This window comes from Eretmochelys imbricata, chromosome 5 (assembly GCF_965152235.1).
Source record: "Eretmochelys imbricata isolate rEreImb1 chromosome 5, rEreImb1.hap1, whole genome shotgun sequence".
Classification (NCBI taxonomy): domain Eukaryota; kingdom Metazoa; phylum Chordata; order Testudines; family Cheloniidae; genus Eretmochelys; species Eretmochelys imbricata.
The window spans coordinates 75,789,356-75,808,561 of NC_135576.1; the positions used below are offsets into that span (position 1 = coordinate 75,789,356).

Genomic DNA, 19,206 nt, shown 5'->3' on the forward strand with positions numbered 1-19,206 from the left:
CTAATTTAAGTCCCATAGGCCTTTTTCATCTCTTGGAGATGTTTTCTCCTGAGAATCAAGGCTAGAAAACCACATGAGGCTGGGAATTCGCTCTTCCCCAAGTAGTTCTGCATCTCAGTCCAGAGCAGCAAGGAAAGAATGACTGGTTTTATTTATATTTTTCCTTATCTTGTCTTCTGCCCTGGGATAACTTTTTCCATTAACACACTGGATGTCACAGAGCTAGTATATATGATTTTCCAGGAGCTGGCTAATCTGGAAAGCAAAGGATAATGCTATGTTGAATCAGAGATCTTAGCCATATACCATTCCTGTGAAATACTACTGAGCCATTTTCATCTACAGAGTTCTTTGAAAGCACCAGTCTTCATGCCACCCCTTATTTAGTTAGGTAAGATCCTTGTTACAGTTGGAGCAAATAAGGCAGAGGTCAAGTGAATTGTCTGAGGTCACAGAGAGAGCATTGCAAAGACAGGTGACTGTAGCCTTTGGTTTCTCTAGGTTGACAGAATGATTAGAACTCTAATCAGCAACAAAGTTATAATTATTGGCTTAGATTTACCACTGCATCACTTCAACTTTACATTAGTATAATTTCACAGACTTGAATCAATTTACATTGCTGTAAATGTGGATTAACACAAGGTGAATCAGGCTCAATGATTGTAACTTGCACTAATTGATTCTCTTTCGAATAAAAGTGAAGAATCTTTTATGCCCAGTTTTCAAACTCCAAACAAGAATTAGTGCTGAACAACATGTACATGAAAACGCCGGGGTGTGTGTAAGGCATCTTACCATACATCTTTCAGTCTCATGCATCCTTTCTGCCTATACCATTACATAGTCTGTAATTTGTTGTGATTCTGATATGTTTTGGGATTGAAGATCAAGAGAGTCAAGCAAACTCTCCATCCTCCTTCCACACCATCGTGTTGACACTTTTTACCTTTAGGCTGTATTATTTTTAACACTTTTAGTATAAACGTATCGTTTTAAATCAAAATGCTTTTTAAACAAAAAAAGAGAAACGTGTATAATAAAAGTAGCTTTTTAACTCTGGATGCAAAGGACGTGCTCACAGACTCCTATATTTATGTTCATGAATGGGCATTTTTGTGTCTACGGGCTCATTTGTGCATTCAGATGTGTGGTTTCGTGGGCACCAAAGGGGGGCGTGCGTGGCTTTTTGTGAGTTAATCCATTCTGCCCTGTTTTATCCACTACCCTATACCACTGAAGTCTGTGGGGAGCACAGGATGCAAATCAGGACAGAAGATGACATATTGTGCCCATGTTTCACAGCCTGCTCCTCAGGGTCTCACTTCAGTCCACACGGCAAAACAACTTATAATTGAGGTTGAAACCTTTTGGGCTCAGTCCTCTCCCAAAAAGAAGTGAGTGACAGAACTCCGTCATTAATTATGAGCAGGATCCAACCCCTTAACTCACTGCACTGTACACAGGTATTGCACCACATGTGATACTATACATTGCTAACTACTTGGATGTTGGCCCATGCGGAGCAACATGAGCTATGGATGACACTACAGTATGTTGATTTATGTCAAGCTTTCCATTTAGGGCAATGCTTTATATTAGTGGCTTAGTTTTTCTTTATTTTCCTTACTACTACTTTGTTTTATTTACGGGATTGCTCACTGTGCCCTAAGCCCTTTTTCAAACCCTCAGAGACGGTGTCTGCTCTCCGCCTGCTCACAATCTAAGGGCAGTGGACAAGTGGAGTTTAAGGGATTAGGGACCAACAGGCAATTTATGAGCAAGACCGCTCAATCCACTCTAAACTGCATAGCAGAAGTGGATTTTTAACAGAAACGTAAGTGGACGGAGTAGTGGCATTGCAGATAAATTCAGGGAGGTTGTATTCTTTACGATACTGCTAATCTAGACTCAAAGTAAGAGCAGACAAAAGCAATGGCTTCATAAGATTCAAGACTATTGCATGAGGCCTGGCTGGAGCAAAGTATGCAGAAGGTAAGACTTGGGAGCTAACAATCAGATAAGGTTATGATGCAAAGGCCTGTGTAAGTCTCTTTTAATTAGAGTGTCAATTTTTTTGACAAAATACTGTTTTGTCAAATTCACTTATGTACTGTAGTGATGTTTGTCATCATTATTTCTTTTCCACTGCTTTAACCACAAAAAGTCAATATGGTAAGAAATAATTGTAAAAAGACATATTCCAAATTTAATCTCAAATTTAATTTTTACAATCCACGTATACGTTCTTTGAAAAAGAAGGTAATTATTGTAGTGACTGGCATGTCATGGATTATGAAAGTAAATAGATATAAAGTTCCATCCATTAAATGTAAATTTATAGTTGTGTTGTAATATGAGAAAATTAAATTGTTTTTCCATGCAGCTCTTTATTAAGCGGCTTTCTTTCTTTTCTTAGCCTACATCAATCTCAGAGGGAGAAGTGTGAAGATTAAACTGTTATGAAATAGGTTATATTTAAGTCTCGTTTCTTTTTCCAAGACACATTGTTCATTTGTTCATATTTGCTGTTTTATGGGTGACGGAACTGAAACTAATCATTTCACAAAGCTAGTCATGTACAAAACTATAGGCGCAGTTGTTGCCATGTATGGCTGTGTATGAAATTTCAGTGTTTGATATGACTGTTCTCCATTCGTAAAAATAGAAGGAAAGTTTTTACATCAACTCAAATGACATATGTGACAGAGTTGCATTTTAATCAAATCTTTTAATGTGGAAGACTTAGATCTATTTCTCTTTTGCCTATGCAAATTGCTGGGCTTTTTTTTTTTTTTTTTTTAAAGAGGGGACAGCTTTGGGGTTTCTATAACTTTCTGTGATGGAAACATTTTAACACATCTGTTGAAGGGAATAAACTGTGTGATGATAAATGATGCATATGTGACTGCTACCAAGATGCCCAAGGTACCAGTGGAATCAGTTAGACACAATATGACTTTGTATATTTGAGTGGTATCTCTTCTCTTGTACACTATTTTACTTAGAATGGCTCTCTGCCAGGTTTGTTTGTTTTTGGGGGGTTAACTTAAATGGTTTGACTAGTCTATGGGGATATTTCTGATGTAGTGCTGGGCCTAGAAAGTGTAGAACCCCTGGTACAGTAAAGACACTCAAAATTTGTCTTGAATGTAGGTTTAAACTAAAATTGTGTTACAACAAGCAATCAATATTATCAGCAGTCGCAAGACATAAATTATTGCATTTGTGGCGTTTAGGCATTGATCAATCTGCTGTGATTTCATTTACCACTTAATGAAATCTTATAGAGAAAGAGGATGGTAATACCTCAGATTGAAGGAAAGGCAAGCTATTAATACATAGGCACGGCAAAAATGTCATTTCACTAATTTAAGTTTTAGATCAATAGGTTGGGTTTTTTGTTGTCATCAGTAGAGGACTTTTCCTTCTCCAGTGATCATAATGGTCCCTTCTGACCTTAAAGTCTATGATTCTATTAGTGTTCAAGTGTTTTCTTCCAAATCACCTTTTCCCATCATAACCCCCAGGATCACAAGCTGGCGCAACCATCCTTGACTAAAGGCTGTATGGGACTGCCTTCATAGTTCATCAATAGTGCTACATGCTTGGCCATATATATTACTGTGGAACATTGCAAAGCACAAGGGCTAGGCATTTGACCTCTGCAGTGCTCACCATCCATACCAGTTTATATAATGAGAGCTAATCTCTCAGGCATCAGCCCAAAGTACTTAACCACAGGAGGGGTCCAAATTTTAAATAGTAAACACATTTGCTAAGCTTACAATTAAATAGGATATTTTAGTGCTATTACTGTTCAATAAAGATTCTGTAATAATACTGCTTTTTGACTACAGTATAACATAAAAGATATTAAACCACAATATCTAATTTCACAGAAGCATGAGTCTCTGAAAATATTAACAGCCTAATTTTCCTTTCACCTACGTTTCTAACTTTTGTTAGATCCCTCATTTATGCTAAATTAGGAGTCGCAAAATCAGACCCTAAGGAAGTGAAATATAGTGTTTAAAAAAAAAAAAACAGAGGAAATCACTAGTTTGAACAACCATTATGACTGAGAAAATTCAACTTTCATTTTAAACTACTGAGAATCAAACACTTAAAACAGTGGTGTTTAAAAAAATACAATATTTTAAATGTTCTGGTCAATTAAACAGCTGTTTTGACCATTGGCTTTAAAGCAAAGGGCTAACGGATAAGACAAGCCAAAGGAAAAGGTGAGCAGCAATGCAAAGAGTGAGTGAGATGAGAGAGGTGGACTGTGCAGTAGGGTAAGAATATTTAGATAGGCATATTTTTGTATTGACAGATGGGAGTAAGGGAATTGGAGAGAGGAAATGGTTGCAGTCATTGAATAGATGATTGGGAATTTGGACTAATTTCCTGACAGTTGTAATGCAGAGGACAAGATGGAACACACACTGAGCAAGGCATGGTGACTACTCCTTGAGTGCTTTATGAAATAGGTATGGGGTTTTTTGAAAGAGAAGGAGAATTAAGGAAGTGAGGTTGGTACAGTAATAGAGAAATAAACTCTTTCAATTGTACAGTGTGATATGGAGGAAGTCACAGAACCAAGAATGCAACTGAGGGAAAATAAAATTAGACATTTTCAAATTTGCTTTAAGATCAAATGTTCTGGTTAATTTAACAGCTGTTTTCTATTCTCACAAATCTTGTCATTTGTGAACTCCTCTTTCCTGCTTTCCTTACATCCAGTCATTTGTCAGATCCTGCTGCAGCTATCTCTACATCATTTCCAAAATATATCCCTTCTCCTTTCTGACTTCAAATTTATTAGTCTGTTCTTGTAATAGATTATTGCAGCCACCTTCTCTCCATTGTGCGTCATGTCATCTTTGTCACCACTATCTCCAGTCAGTTCAAATTTCAGCTGTCAGTTGATTTATATTCTTGCCACATGGGCCTTGTATCTGATAGCCTTTGGCCTTTCCCTTGCCTCCAACTTATTTTCTATATCAAGTGCAAGTTTCTTCTTCGCACGGCTTGTCTCCATCTCTGCCCAAGACTCCTGAACTCACTTGCTCATTTTGCTCTGCCCAATCTTGTGTCTTGTCACCACCTTTGACTCCTATCCCCATACCTAGTTCCCTTTTGTGCATGAAAGTCCATACGCCACAACTACCTTCCTATTAATATATAACAAGACCTCTCTTCCTTAAATATTCTTTAAATAACTCTGTTCGATCAAGCATTCCAGCTGTAATGGCCAAACTCCACTTGGAGTATGTTCTGTCTTGTCCTGTCCTGTTTGCTTGTTTTTCTGCCCTTCGGGGTAGGAACCCTTTACTCTCACACTGGTGACCTATTCTACAGTTTGGTATGCACTTATGAGGCTGCATAAATTATTACAGTATCGGGACTGCATTCTGTTTGTTCTACAGAAATGACTGATGCACGTTTTTATCTTACCAAACATCTTTGTAGCGTCAGTGTGGACTGTGGCATTCGTGTGTGCTCCTGGCAAATGCAGATCTGCACATGCACATATAGGTGCAGAGAAGCACCTGTCTTTTGCCTACTTAGACCAATCCAACAGCTGAAATATATTGGATCTATATTTAATGTCACAGCACCTGTTGCTGCATTCCAAGAAAGGAGACAAATGGTGGCTAAGGAGTAAAATGCCAGACTACGTTCGTCATCCTATTCTGTGTGACTGGGTCAGCCTTCTTTGTTTTTCAAGTACGCAGTATATTTTAGAATGTGGCTCTATAACAGTAATCCTATGTATATAAAAAGGTATTACATCTGAACCGTTTTCTTCTTGTCAAGGCAGTGTAATAAAAACACCCATGGCTTCTAGTGGGAAGAGACGGCAAGCCTTTAAAAAAGCTTTGTGAATCTCCTAACTAGCTACGGTATCATGTGATACAGAAGGTGGCTGTGGAAAGCTCAGGAATGTAAAACCAGAATAACTTCTTGGTGCAGATTGCTCTCATGGGGCAGCAAAACCCTATACACACATTCTTGTTTGGAATAGCATCATTCACCACTACTACCACCCCGTCCACTCCTCCCCACCACACAGAGTTTTCTTGGGGCTTTTTGTTTGCCTTGCAACTGACTCGTCCCACCTTTTAGTCAGAGATCATTTGTGTCCAGTTACTTAGCCAATGCATTTTCTGTTGGAACAACCATATATTGCATATAACTTTGTGAACCCATTGGCAAAGAGATAACTTTCCTTTCTAGCATCCTACGAAAAAGAGGATATAGGGCAGGGATTCTTGGGATAAATTTTTTGGTGGCCTCAGAGTGTGGTCACCAGCTCTTGCTGGTGGCCACTCTCACACTTTCCCCCAAACAAATATGCACATATACACGTCCAAATCTTTGTAATTTATTTATTGCTATCTAGAGAGTTTGTTGTTAAAAGTGATATTAACAAACATACAAATACCACTTTTCACAGCATACTTACTCAGCCCTGGCAAACCAGGGGACAAATTAAGCCCTGGATGGGGGTTCAGGGGAGACAGTCGGGCCAGAGTCTGAAGCCCCGTAGCCAGAGCCTGCCGCCCCACCACCCCAGGGCCGAAGCCCAAACCCTGAGCCCCACCAGTCCTGGGAATATGGGGAACTCACCAGGTGGCTAGTCCAGCATTGTGTCTCAGCTATCTTCAGAGGTGGCAGGGTCCAATCTCTGCTTTCAGCCCTAGCAGCCAGCATCAAGGCAGTGCATCCAGGAGCAACAGGGAGAGGGAGGGGCTGCTGCTTTGCCCCTCCCCTTCCCCCCCCAATCACAGCCCCGGCGACTGTGGCTGCAAGAAAAGCCCATGGTGCCACATGCAATGCAGCCAGGGTGGCCGCATTTGAGAAATGATAGGTTATCCATGTTATGGTTCTGGAAACTTTTTGTTTCTTTCCCTCCACAACTCTCTGTTCTGAGAGGAGTTGCTAGACTTACTTTATTTTGTTTTCCCCTCTACAGCTGACACAGCTGGCTGTATGGCCTTATCCAGTCATCTTTGACTGTCCCTCAATGCGAGGATGATGTCTGCCAAGGGGGTTCATTGGTGGGGTTTTAAGTGGCTGAGGAGCCCTATTCGTGCCCTGCAGATTTTACCACAGAAGTCAAAGGTGTAATCTTGGAGGAAACATAGTTGGCTGGACAGTTGTCCTTTCTTTCCTCCTTTGTCGCTTCTGTCTCATGAGCGCTTCTGTCTCATGAGCACTTCTGTTCTCCTCAAAGTGAGCTGTGGCTTGGTGCATGGTGTGGCACCACTGTGTTCTGTTCGACGCCGAGTCCTTCCGGTTTGTTGGGTTGATGCCTCCCTTTTTAAGGTGTACTTTCAGTACATCTTTGAAGCGCTTCTGCAGCCCTCCGTGAGCCCTTTTTTCCTGACTTAACTGAAGCAAGTACTCTTCTCTCAGGAGGCGTGTGTCAGGCATACATACACAGTGGCCAGCCCAGCGGAGTGGTGTTTCATGACCTGTGCCTCTATACTGCTGAGGTTGGCTGCAGAGAAAACTCTGATGTTAGTGTATTGGTGTTCCCAGCTGATTCTGAGAATCCTCCTGAGGCAGCACTGTTGGAACCCTCGAGCCATGAATTAGCTGGCAGCCTTTATGCTCCAAGAGTGGGATAACCCACTTCTATACTCTTCAAACTATGTCCATGCAACACCTCTTGTTTGCTATTTATCCTAGGCTTCAGGGCCTGAGATTAGTTTCTTGTTCCAGGTCTTTCAGTGTAAATATTAAAATAATTATAAATTGCTTGACTAATCAGCATTTTTATAGCACTACACAGGGAAAAGTTGTAGCAAGAATCTTTTAAGACTTGCCTAAGGTACATAATGATAAACTCCCAGGTCGGGAGCCAGAAACATGTACATTTCATGCATTTAAAAAACTTGGTTTAAATATTTTTTCCTAACTAAAACTGACATTCACATATTTCAGAGTAACAGCCATGTTAGTCTGTATTCGCAAAAAGAAAAGGAGTACTTGTGGCACCTGAGAGACTAACCAATTTATTTGAGCATGAAGTGAACTGTAGCTCACGAAAGCTCATGCTCAAATAAATTGGTTAGTCTCTAAGGTGCCACAAGTACTCCTTTTCTTTTTGACATTCACATAGAAAACAGAATATTTTCCAAGGAAAAAAGTGCTAAATAAAACACTTGCTCTTCATAAAGGTGTGAGTGGCAAGGTACATAGGAGAGAAATGAGAGGAATTGAACATTTTTCTATAGAGTTAGGTATGATCTACAGCTCTTTATTTTTAGGGGCTTGGGGCCAAAGTGCTGGCTTGGAGAGTTGTGAGTTACAGAGGGCCTAGAAAGTGAAGTGTAATTCAGAATGGATTAAACCTTTGGGAAGGGAAGAGGTGTTAACTGCCAGTGCCCTCCCTCAGGGTTGGTGTTAGGGAGAAGGGAAGCTCTAGTTTACAGCAGGAGTTTGAGACTTTTGATTCAGTGTATCCGTGGTGTCAGACCTTTTCCAACCAAAACTGCCCATTTTTTTGGATTGTGCTAATACTGTAAGACAACCTCTCCAGTGCAGCTGAAGTTGTAGAAGATTAGCACAACTGCAACCACTTCTCCCAGTAGACTTTCCATCTCTGGGAGTCTCGCAAGGGTATGTACCAGCTTCTCAATGAATCTGGTCCATTGGGAGTCCCTTGGTGCTGATTAAGCCCATTGCTCCTTGTCCTACTTTCAGTGGATATGGAGATTTGATCACTATTCTCTTTATAACAGCCCTTTCCCTATTTGAAGACTGTTAGTAAGTTCCTCCTCAGTTCTTGTCTGAACACTAAATGTGCCCAGTTTTTAACCTTTCCTCCTAGACTAGATTTTCTAAATCTTTTATCATTTCTGTTGCTCTTCTCTGGACTCTCTCCAGTTTGTCCACATGTTTCCTAAAGTGTGGCACCCAGAATTGGCCACAGTTCTCCAGTTGAGGCCTCCCCAGTGCCAAGAAGAGTGGGACAATTTCCTCACCTCTTACACATAATACTGTTATTAATACACCCCAGAGTAATATTAGCCTTTTTTGCAGCTGCATCACATTGTTGGCTCATATTCAGTTTGTGATCCACTATAACACCTAGATCCTTTTAGCAGTACTACTGCCCAGCAAGTTAGGCTCCATTTTGTATTTGTGCATTTGATTTTTCCTTCCTAAGTATAACAATTTGCACTTGTCTTTACTGAATTTCATCTTGTTGATTTTTAGACCAATTCTCCAATTTATTAAGGTCCTTTAGAATTTTAATCTTGTTCTCCAAAATACTTGCAATCCATCCCAGGTTGGAGTCATCCGCAAATTTTATAAGCATACTGTTCACTCCATTATCAAAGCCATAAATGGAAATATTGAATAGTACTTGACCCAGGACCTACACAGTAGCTGCACTAGGACCCCAGGACCCCACTAAATATGCCCTCCCAGTTTGACAGTGAACCACTGATAACTACTCTGAGTACAAAAAGAAAAGGAGTACTTGTGGCACCTTAGAGACTAACAAATTTATTTGAGCATAAGCTTTTGTGAGTTACAGCTCACTTCATTGGATGCATCCACCTTCTAGTAATTCCACCTAGACTGCATTTCGCTGGTTTCCTCAGAGATTGTCATGTTTGAACGGTGTCAAAATCTTTACTAAAATCAAGATGTATTACGTCGACTGCTTCTCCCCATCCACTAGGCCAGTAATCCTCTGGGTTTTTTTAACCCTGACAGGAGATCAGATTAGATAGGTCCCCACCCCCACCTCGTGCCTTCTCATCTTAAAATGTATTCTAAGTATAGATCATCTTTTCAGAGTCATTATCTTGTGGATGTGCCTCCTCTCCTCTAGCCATCATGTAACTTCCTTGTGCCTACCATAATAATTGCCTATATGGAGATATTTGATATTAGGAAGGCATTTAATGAAGGTTGTGGCTTTGTCATTTTTGAAATAAATTAGTTGCTCTTTTTTGCTCTTCATTTGATATTCCCCTCGTATCTATTGTATTCCTTTCTCTCTCCTTGCTCTTACTTCTGTTCTGTAGTATCCTTCTCCCTTGGACTGATTGTCCAAGCTACTTGGTCCTCTCCTTCCTCTGTTCCACTGGATATTCTGTTCAGCTGTTTCAGTCTCTTTTCTCTCCTACTGTTTGTTGGCAGCTCCGGTCCCATTGCTGGATCTGTTCCATGAGGCTGACTCCTGTTTCCTCTCCTCTGTAGTATCAGTTTTTTGTAAAACCAGCTAGGGTGGCTTCTTGTTTTCAGCTGCTTTTGAACACCCCAGAAGCACCTGAAAACAAGGAGCACTAGTGCCAGCCAGCTTGCTGCTGAACACTGGCATGTGTTCTGAGGACCACAGTCTGGGAACTGCTGCAGTACATTAAGGAATGTTTTGAGCTTTTTTTAAAAAAGCTAAATTTAACATGCTTGCACCCAAGGTATGATCTGTAGTATTTATTGCACATTAGAATCTAAGCATCAAGCCTTCCCTTAAAAAGATATCAAAAGCCTTAGAAAATGTGACACTAATTAGGAAGAAGCTATACGTTGTGGTGGCAGAGTTCAAAACATCAGGCTGCCTTATTAATATTTGAGAAATCTGTACTCTGCTGCCTCTTTTTTTTATATTTTTATCTTTATGATCAGTGCACAGTGAAATGTGTGGCAGAAACAGGGTTCTGGGAATACACACTTTTTTTTTTTTTGACTACTTTTGCCTGCTGCAAATTTTATCTACTCATCTGTCAGAAGCTGTCCTGCAGTGTTATCAACTTCTGCAATTTTTTCACAAGTTTAATAATATTTGGTGATTTTTATTTTGCTGGAGTTATGTGATAAGATCATGACCTCAGTACTTTTTTTAAAAAAATTTCTAGAGCTTATAATTGCTTGAAAACACAAACCTTAAAGGCTCAAAACCCAGCAGATAATAAATAAGAAAATAAATAAATAAATAAGTGTTGCTTTTACATTTCATGAATTCAAGCCACTTGTGATATTTGAACACTTGGCACTAACAGTACTGCTCCTCCCACTTGTTTTCAAGTAGGTGCCCCTCAGGGGGTAAGACAGTGCCCCTCACTCAAGGAGTCTGTCTTACTAAGAATGTAAGATCCTAATCTTGTGCAATGGTTGTAACATGATTCAAACTCACAGCAATACTGCGGCAAATGCACTTGTCCATGCCGGAAGACAGGCAGGAAATCAGTTGCCACATTTCTCGAAATGGGTTTTTTCAGCGTGCAATGTTCAGCCAGCCATTACTCTTTTGTTGTTGTTTTGTTACTCCTTTATACTCTGCAGACTATTCGCTTTTGGAATCTGGCTTTTTGAAAAGTTTCATGAATGGTCTTGAGGTGCTAATGGACATATCCTGTATTCCCTCAACAAATATATTTACTACAATAAAAAAAAATCATTCACAATGTTGTTATCTTATTGGATTTCTAATGATTGAACATTTTAGAAGCCATCTTTTGCTAATGAATTGAAGGTTAAATAAGTTTTACAGCCAACGGCAAAAGGTAATTAAACCAGTGTATTGGGATATGCATTAACTAGAGATGTGGCCCTGGCTAAAAAAGTAACACTTCAGATTTCAAACATTCCCCACAAAGTTCAGAGGTTGAGATCTGGAGCTTTGCTTCATATGCATCGCTAATGTAAACCTATAGGAAAAATATTTAATAACTGCTCTGTTTATATGCTGCAGGCCTAGTTTGCATAATCAAAAATCTGATTTTAGTTTGGGCCTTTAAACATGTTTTGTTCAAATAAGTTCATTTTTAGTTTGAATGGATAGCTCATAAATAGGAAATCAGGAAATAAGCACTTGGCTACAGGAGATAGGGGTCCCTTCCAAAGAACCAAGCCTGCCCTTTCTAAGTTACTTTACCTTTGTTCTTTTTATATTTTTGTTCATTGTCCCAGATGTCAGTTACCAATAACGGCTATTAATGTTACATTGCTTGCTTAGCAATGCAATTTCCTTTAAGCTTTCCTTTCAAGGAAGTGAAACTACTTCACTGTAATTTTTTGCACTTTGAGTTGCCAAAGTGAAATGAAGCAATTTAGGCTGAAAAGAAAGGTAGTTCAGAAGAAAATGCTTTTATGAGATTGTCACAGGGAGAGGATGAAAAAACTTTAAATCTATATCCGATTCTGATGCTATTTTAGGGGAGTATATTAGGCTACTATGATAACGTATTGGTGTTAAATTTAATTAACAAGCTACCAGTCCAGTCTTCACCTCGTACACATTGTGACTATACCTGAAACATGACTTTGGCATCACCATCTCAGTAAAAGCTGTAATTCTACTTGTTGATGAACAGTAAGTAAAATTTTAACTTTCTCAAGGGAAATTTTGTCTTTTCTTTGAAGACTGCTTCCTCTCAGTGCTTAAAGTCCAGTTTTATTTAAGTACTTGCTTTGTAAATACGTTGCATTTTAATTCTCCAATTATTTTTCTGGTATTGATAACAGTAGAGAGAAACAAAGCAATAAATGTCCATAACATAGTCCAACTGGATTTTAGAATAACTTTTTTTTTAAAGATACAGTTTGTATTTGACAGCTGGATCAAAACTCATGGAATGATGACAAATTAAAGAAATGAAACTTGACTTGTACTCTAAGAGCACTAAAGTAGATGTATAGAAAGTAGTACACTCGACATAGCCCCAGCATTTTAATAACATATAGGGCAACCATTCAGAATATGCAAGTGAGAACTCTTTATTTGCTAACACCACCGTAATCATATGTTTAAGGCTGGGACTTTTCTGTTTTGATTTTGTTTAAGAAAAAGTCAGATGTTCAGTTGTGACTTATGACTTTGTTTTAGAAAAACTCTCTTTGTGGGGTCTTGGAGTGTCAAAACCATTAATGGCGGGTTTGTAGGGTAGGAAATGGTTAGAGGCTGATTTGAGGAGGGGTGCTTGCTAGTGGCAAGTTCTTTAAGTTATATTGAGGTATTATTTGTGATGTAGTTTTAAGGCAAGGGTGGCTATAGCATCTGGATAAATGCCCCTTTTAGCATTTGTATAAATCCAAAGAGGAAAAAATGAAATACATTTTTTGTTTTTGCTTGGAAACGTACTTTGTAAGCCATCGTAGTGCTCCTATCAAAGCAGAAGAAATCTGTATAAATTTGTGGAACATCAGAGATCATTGAAATTTGTGGACTTAACTAATAAAGCCAGGGAAGGACAATATACCTGTTTTGGTGAGAAGGAGATCAAGGAGCATTTAGGAAACATAGGGGATGTGGTTTTAATTATTTTTGTTATAATAAAGTGGCAATCATAATTCAAAGGAAGCTCATCTTTACTTGATAAAAATAGATCTCTACTATCCTAAGTACTGGCTAGTGGCTTCTCATACACGATGATTTTTAAAATACCTTGATTGTTTTTATTTAAATAGTAACACAGATTTATTATTAAATTTTAAAAATACAAAAACTGTTGAAGTATTTTTCACTTTTCTGATTGGCTAGTTATGATCCTTAGCTGCTTCTCAGACTCAAGTGGTTTAGAAAAGCCTGTTTGTCTTGTGAGCTTGATTACTTCTCCCAAATAGCTAACAATGAGGTTTGGGTACTTCAGTATCCTCATCTGGTAAGAACTAACTCTTTAAAAAGATATATTCAAATGATCTAAGATTTTTTAATTAATTAATTAACTGTACAGAATGTGGTTACTTTTTCATTAAGTGGGCTGGAAGCTTTCCAAATCTTAAAATGGTTTCTGTTGTGAATTTTTCAAAGATGCCGTGAAGGAGGAAATATAGTTTTATAGCCTAACAATTGCCCCTTTGAACAAATACCCTTTATATGTGCTGGCAACTGTGTATCAGAACATATATACACATGGCTGGTAGGAAACTTTCTCTTCCAAATGCAGAGCTTTGCCCATGGGCATCTGCAGAATCTATGCTTTCATCTTATAAATTTTTTTAAAAAATCCAGTCCCCTGTTTGCAAAGAAAACCTTCCATATGTGAAATGAATGTAAACAGATGAAGAGTTTCCTTTCAGACAGCCCAAAACTATAGGGGGGTGCAGCCAGAAGCCAATTTGTGTCCCAGCAAAATCTGTATTGTTGTGTTCACATGTTCACTTTATCTAGGCCTTTATGCTCATCCATTTTGGTTGAGTTTCACTTAGTTTTTTGTGTTCGTTCAAACCCAAAACAAACTCAGTGAATGCAAACCTACATAAATCATACCAAGAGCCACAGGAAATCTGCGAACTGAAACTGCAGTTTTCACACATTATTGATTATTAAGTCCATTACTTTGAAGGAATATGGTATGCCAACTGTAAAATAAATGGATATGGGCAGGAAAATATTCTTTAACACACTGTCAGTAATGTGCCTGTAATGATCTATTGATTGTATTCTGTTTTTTTCCAGTGGCCACAGATATCTTCAATTCCAAAAACTTGGCCATTCAGGCCCAGAAGAAGATCCTTGGCAAAATGGTATCCAAATCAATAGCGACTACCTTGATAGATGACACCAGCAGTGATGTTTTAGATGAGCTCTACAGAGTGACAAGGGAATACACTCAAAACAAGAAAGAAGCAGAAAAGATCATTAAAAATCTCATCAAAACAGTCCTCAAATTGGCAATCCTCTACAGGAATAACCAGTTTAATCAGGATGAAATAGCACTGATGGAGAAGTTTAAGAAGAAGGTTCATCAGCTGGCTAAAACTGTGGTCAGTTTTCATCAGGTGGATTATACCTTTGACAGGATTTTTTTGTCCAAATTGTTGAATGATTGTAGAGAGATACTTCATCAAATCATCCAACGCCATCTAACTGCAAAATCACATGGACGTGTCAACAACGTGTTTGATCATTTCTCTGATTGTGAATTTTTGGCTGCCTTATACAATCCCTTTGGACCTTATAAGCCCCACTTGGAGAAACTCTGTGATGGTGTCAACAAAATGCTAGATGACGGAAACATATAAGTACTCGTATTATGCTCGTGTATAATTTGTAGAAAGAGCACTGCTGATTTATGAAGGAATAAGGGACCATACAAAAGTAGTTTTTTAATATAACAGATGCTTCAGAAAAATCTTTACCAAACTGAATATTATGAGCCATCTATTGCTATTCCCAGTCTGCCCGTAACAATTCTGCTTTAGTGTGCTTTGTCCAAGGAAACTGCTAGATAAAGGTCATGAAACAGAGCTGCTCAAGTAGAGGAAGACTCTTGTGAAGTAGATGATAAAATGAAATTATATGTAGTCAAGCCATCCAACTATGTAATTCTACATTTAGAGTAATATTTATAAATCATCAAAAGACTATTTTTTGTATCAGACTAGCATGGTGATGGAACATTCTGTAATTTCTTTAACTCACATGTTAGAATATATATTTTGATGCATTTATATTCACATGTGCTGTATGTATATGTGTAGATAACAGCTTCCTTGTTCTGCTTTTATGAACAGTTCAGTTTTACAGTTGTCATATTCCTGATACTTCTGTGCAGCATTTGAACTGCATTGTTAATCTGCAGTCCAGTAATGAAAATCAGTTATGTTTGAAAACCTACCAAGTGACCCTTGCAGATCAACTCTCATGCCTGTTAAGTTTGATTATTCCAGGAACAGTAAACTACAATAATTCAGCCTGGCTTGGAAAATGCCTTCTACAGACTGAATAGTGTGTGGTAGAAGAAAGCACTATGATATATAATTCTGTTTCAGAATTTTAAAACTCCATGTGCAATTAAAAGATAAAATGCAGTAAGTGAGCTGAGAACGCTCACTAATTAACATGGGAGTCCTGCTACTATATCCACCCTTTTCTGAAAACGTAAGGGTCGATGTATTTCTGCACATCAAGATAATGTATTTGGTAACGTGAATTTAGATAACATAAGCATCTGAAGGCTAAAAAAATTCCACACCAGTTTGCTTTGTATATAGTGAGCTTATGTTGTTGGGTTACATATAGTAACAACTGTTTAACAAATAGAGAAATGCCATTTACAATACCACAGATTAAATCCAAATTTTGTATCTAGTTCTTTTCACTGATACAAAAAAAATGTGACTCTCCAAACACTATAATGTGCTAAAACATTTCAAACACCCGAGGAATTTTTGTGGGGAAGCTTATAAAGAACTTTGCAATGTATTTAATTGCCAATTTTTTTTGCTGTTTGATATGTCTTCTATTTTATGAGTAAACCAAAGAATGTTTGCACTTCACACTTCGCATGTTTTTTCTGTTTGCCTATTAAATTAGAAAAAGTAAACTTGTGAAGCGGAGTGCAATCTCTGATAAGTGCCTCACGATTACAATTTAATTATTTCCTTTCTAAAAATGGAAGTTCAATCTTCATGCCCATTCACTCACTGGATTCACAGTATGCCAAGAAGGGTGCCCAATGTGACTTTGTGACAGGGATGCATAGGTAAGAATACCGAGTTATTTTATACAGGCCACCAACATCCAGCAGATGGTGAAGGGTTAAGGTCAGTACCAGCTTGGGCCAATTAGAAACTGATAAGTTAATAATTCTCAGTTTCTAAGAGCTGGAGAACTACTTTGTCATCAGATAGTTATTTTTTGGTGCTTGGACACTATCCTCAGATTGCATTTTGTCCATCATCAGTGATTTACTGGTGATGCAATGTCATGAGGAAAACTTGATTATTTTGTGACTTTGCAGCTCCATCTTTTTCATTTCTCCACATTAGACTGCTCTGGTGGGAAGAGAGAGATATTTCTTCTCTTTCCCTCCACTTTCTCTCTAACTGATGAGAGAGGGAAGGTTCCTGAGGGCTAGAAATATGGTTCAATATCACAGATGGACTCCATATTGCATTACTAATCCACTGAGTCATCCACTCTTCCTGTATAAAACAGCATCGGTGAGTGAATTTGAACTCTCTTTGAAAGGAAGATGTGATACAGCACTGTTTAGAACCAAGCCTATAGTCTGTACATTTGCTGTGTAAGCTTCCACATCTGTGCTTCAGTAAAGACCTGAAACATTTTGGCTACTCAAATTCTAGGTTTCCCCTGAACATGAATTGACAATTGTGCTTAAAAGTGTAGTATTATATGTGGACAAATGTCCACAATCTAGGCAACTATAGTGTAGTAAACATCTATTAACCAGATTTCCGGAGGTTAAGTCCAATAACCCATTGAATCTTATTTGCATCTTAAAATAGGTTAAACTGATTATAAAACTAATTAATAGAAGCTTGCCAGATATCAGAAATCCCCTCTAGTCTGTAATTTTGACACATTCTTCTAGAGTGCAGTAAAAATAGCTGTCACCCAGCATTCTCCTTTGACTACAGAGAAGTCAATTTTATGACAGTGATGGAAGACACTTTGATTATAGATTTTTAAAGATGTAGCTTTAGAGGTAAAGTGAAATGGTACTTAAAGTGAGCTATATAATTCTACAGTTTTATTTTTCACTGTATAAAATATAATTCAGTGCCTATTATCATAAGTTTGAAATTAAATTGGCTTTTAATTCCTCTGCCATGTCAAGAGAATGTCTTTTGCCTGTGAAAATTTTTTATTCATAGCTATTAAACGTAATAAAAATATACATTTATATTAAATATTTAAGTGTTATCTCAAATTAGCATTCTGTACCTATCTCAGTCTGAAAATTAAAGTAAGTTGAAGCTGTATAGTTGTCCTAAATTACTGATAAAATATAATGTTCATTATTTACTGAGGATGTACTAAACCTGACACATTATGGTTTTAATTGGAGAAACATAGAACAAATTGCTGGTGCAGTAAAATTCAGCTTCTCAATTAATACAACTGGTGGATTTTACTGTGGAATTAAAAAAACAAACCCTCAGGATTTTATGAGAAAGACAAGGTAGGTGAGATAGTATCTTTTATTGGACCAACTTCTTTTGGTAGAAAGGACAAGCTTTCAGGCTACCCAGAGCTCCTTCTCAGGCCTGGAGAAGGTAACCAGAGTTCCCATCTAAATACAAGGTGGGACAGATTAAGTATAAGGGGCTCATACGTGCAACGTTATTCATCTCAGCCCTGGTCTACACTAGGGGGTGGGGGGATCGATCTAAATTACGCAACTTCAGCTATGTGAATAACGTAGCTGAAGTCGATGTACTTAGATCGACTTACCGTGGTGTCTCCACCGCGGTGAGTTGACTGTTGCTGCTCCCCCGTCGACTCTGCCTGCACCTCTCGCAGTGCTGGAATACAGGAGTCGACGGGAGAGCGCTCAGGGATCGATTTATCGTATCCAGACTAGATGCGATAAATCAATCCCCGCTGGATCGATTGCTGCCTGCAGATCCGGCGGGTAGTGAAGACATACCCTTAGTTGCACAAAGAAGGAACAGACAGGTGGTTGTTGCAGTTTCTGCTTGTATTGGATCAGCTTGTATCCTACTCTTCAATATTTATTTGATCATCTTAGCTACTCCCATCAAGTGTGTGTGTGTGTGTGTGTGTGTAGATATACAGTCACAGAGAAAACAAAATAAAATAATCAGCAAGCACTTTTATCCCTATCATTGCCTTCTTTAACCAACTTAAACTCCCTTCAGATTGTCCTACGCTTAAAAAGTATAAAGATTGATGACAACCCCGTTGTTTCCTGCGACTGCTATCACCTCTATCAGGAGACAACCAAATCAGGTCTTCTGCAAGGAGTATTCCTCCCCTCCTCTAAAACTAAGATGACAGGGAAATATGGGAATGAGCAGATCCCCATATGCCTCCCTTACCTGACTCCAGTAAAAGTCCTTCAGAGTTTAATCACCAACCTGAGGAAAAAGATAAAATTTTTTGTCTCCAGTCAGCCCTCAGTTGTCTTCCAGCATTTTGCTGAAATCAGCTTACACACTGTTTTATAACGTTGCTACCTAAAAGTATACTGGAATTCCACATGGAATTACTAGGGTGATTTCTATATGACAGTACCTAAACTGCCTAAAGGGTATAGGGACCAATTATATCAGAGCCACATTGACAAACCTGTGTAAGAGAGAGAACAGCAATTTTGAGTTATGAAGAGTAACAGAATTAGGAGGAACACATTACTATCTTAATTCACTATAAAAGAAACAGCCTCAAATATCTGTTTCCTGGTTGTGTCTGTGTAATTAGAAATCAGATGGGATGATCTACATCTTGATACAGCTGCTAAGTTT

The 19,206-nt window shown here is 38.4% G+C and overlaps 1 protein-coding gene across 4 annotated transcripts in view; it reads left to right on the forward strand.

The window, feature by feature from the left end:
* Nucleotides 1–17,698, forward strand: part of TNFAIP8 (TNF alpha induced protein 8) — a 99,424-nt gene extending 81,726 nt beyond the window's left edge. For 3 of the 4 annotated variants that reach the window (XM_077817364.1, XM_077817365.1, XM_077817362.1), the window contains exon 2: nucleotides 14,429–17,698. In XM_077817364.1, the coding sequence (XP_077673490.1) occupies nucleotides 14,429–14,994 (566 nt within the window). In that variant the 3' untranslated portion in view covers nucleotides 14,995–17,698. Of the gene's footprint in view, nucleotides 1–12,016; nucleotides 12,344–14,428 lie in introns of those variants that run through there. The other variant, XM_077817363.1, reaches the window with a different exon arrangement.
* The last annotated feature ends 1,508 nt before the right edge of the window (nucleotides 17,699–19,206 follow it).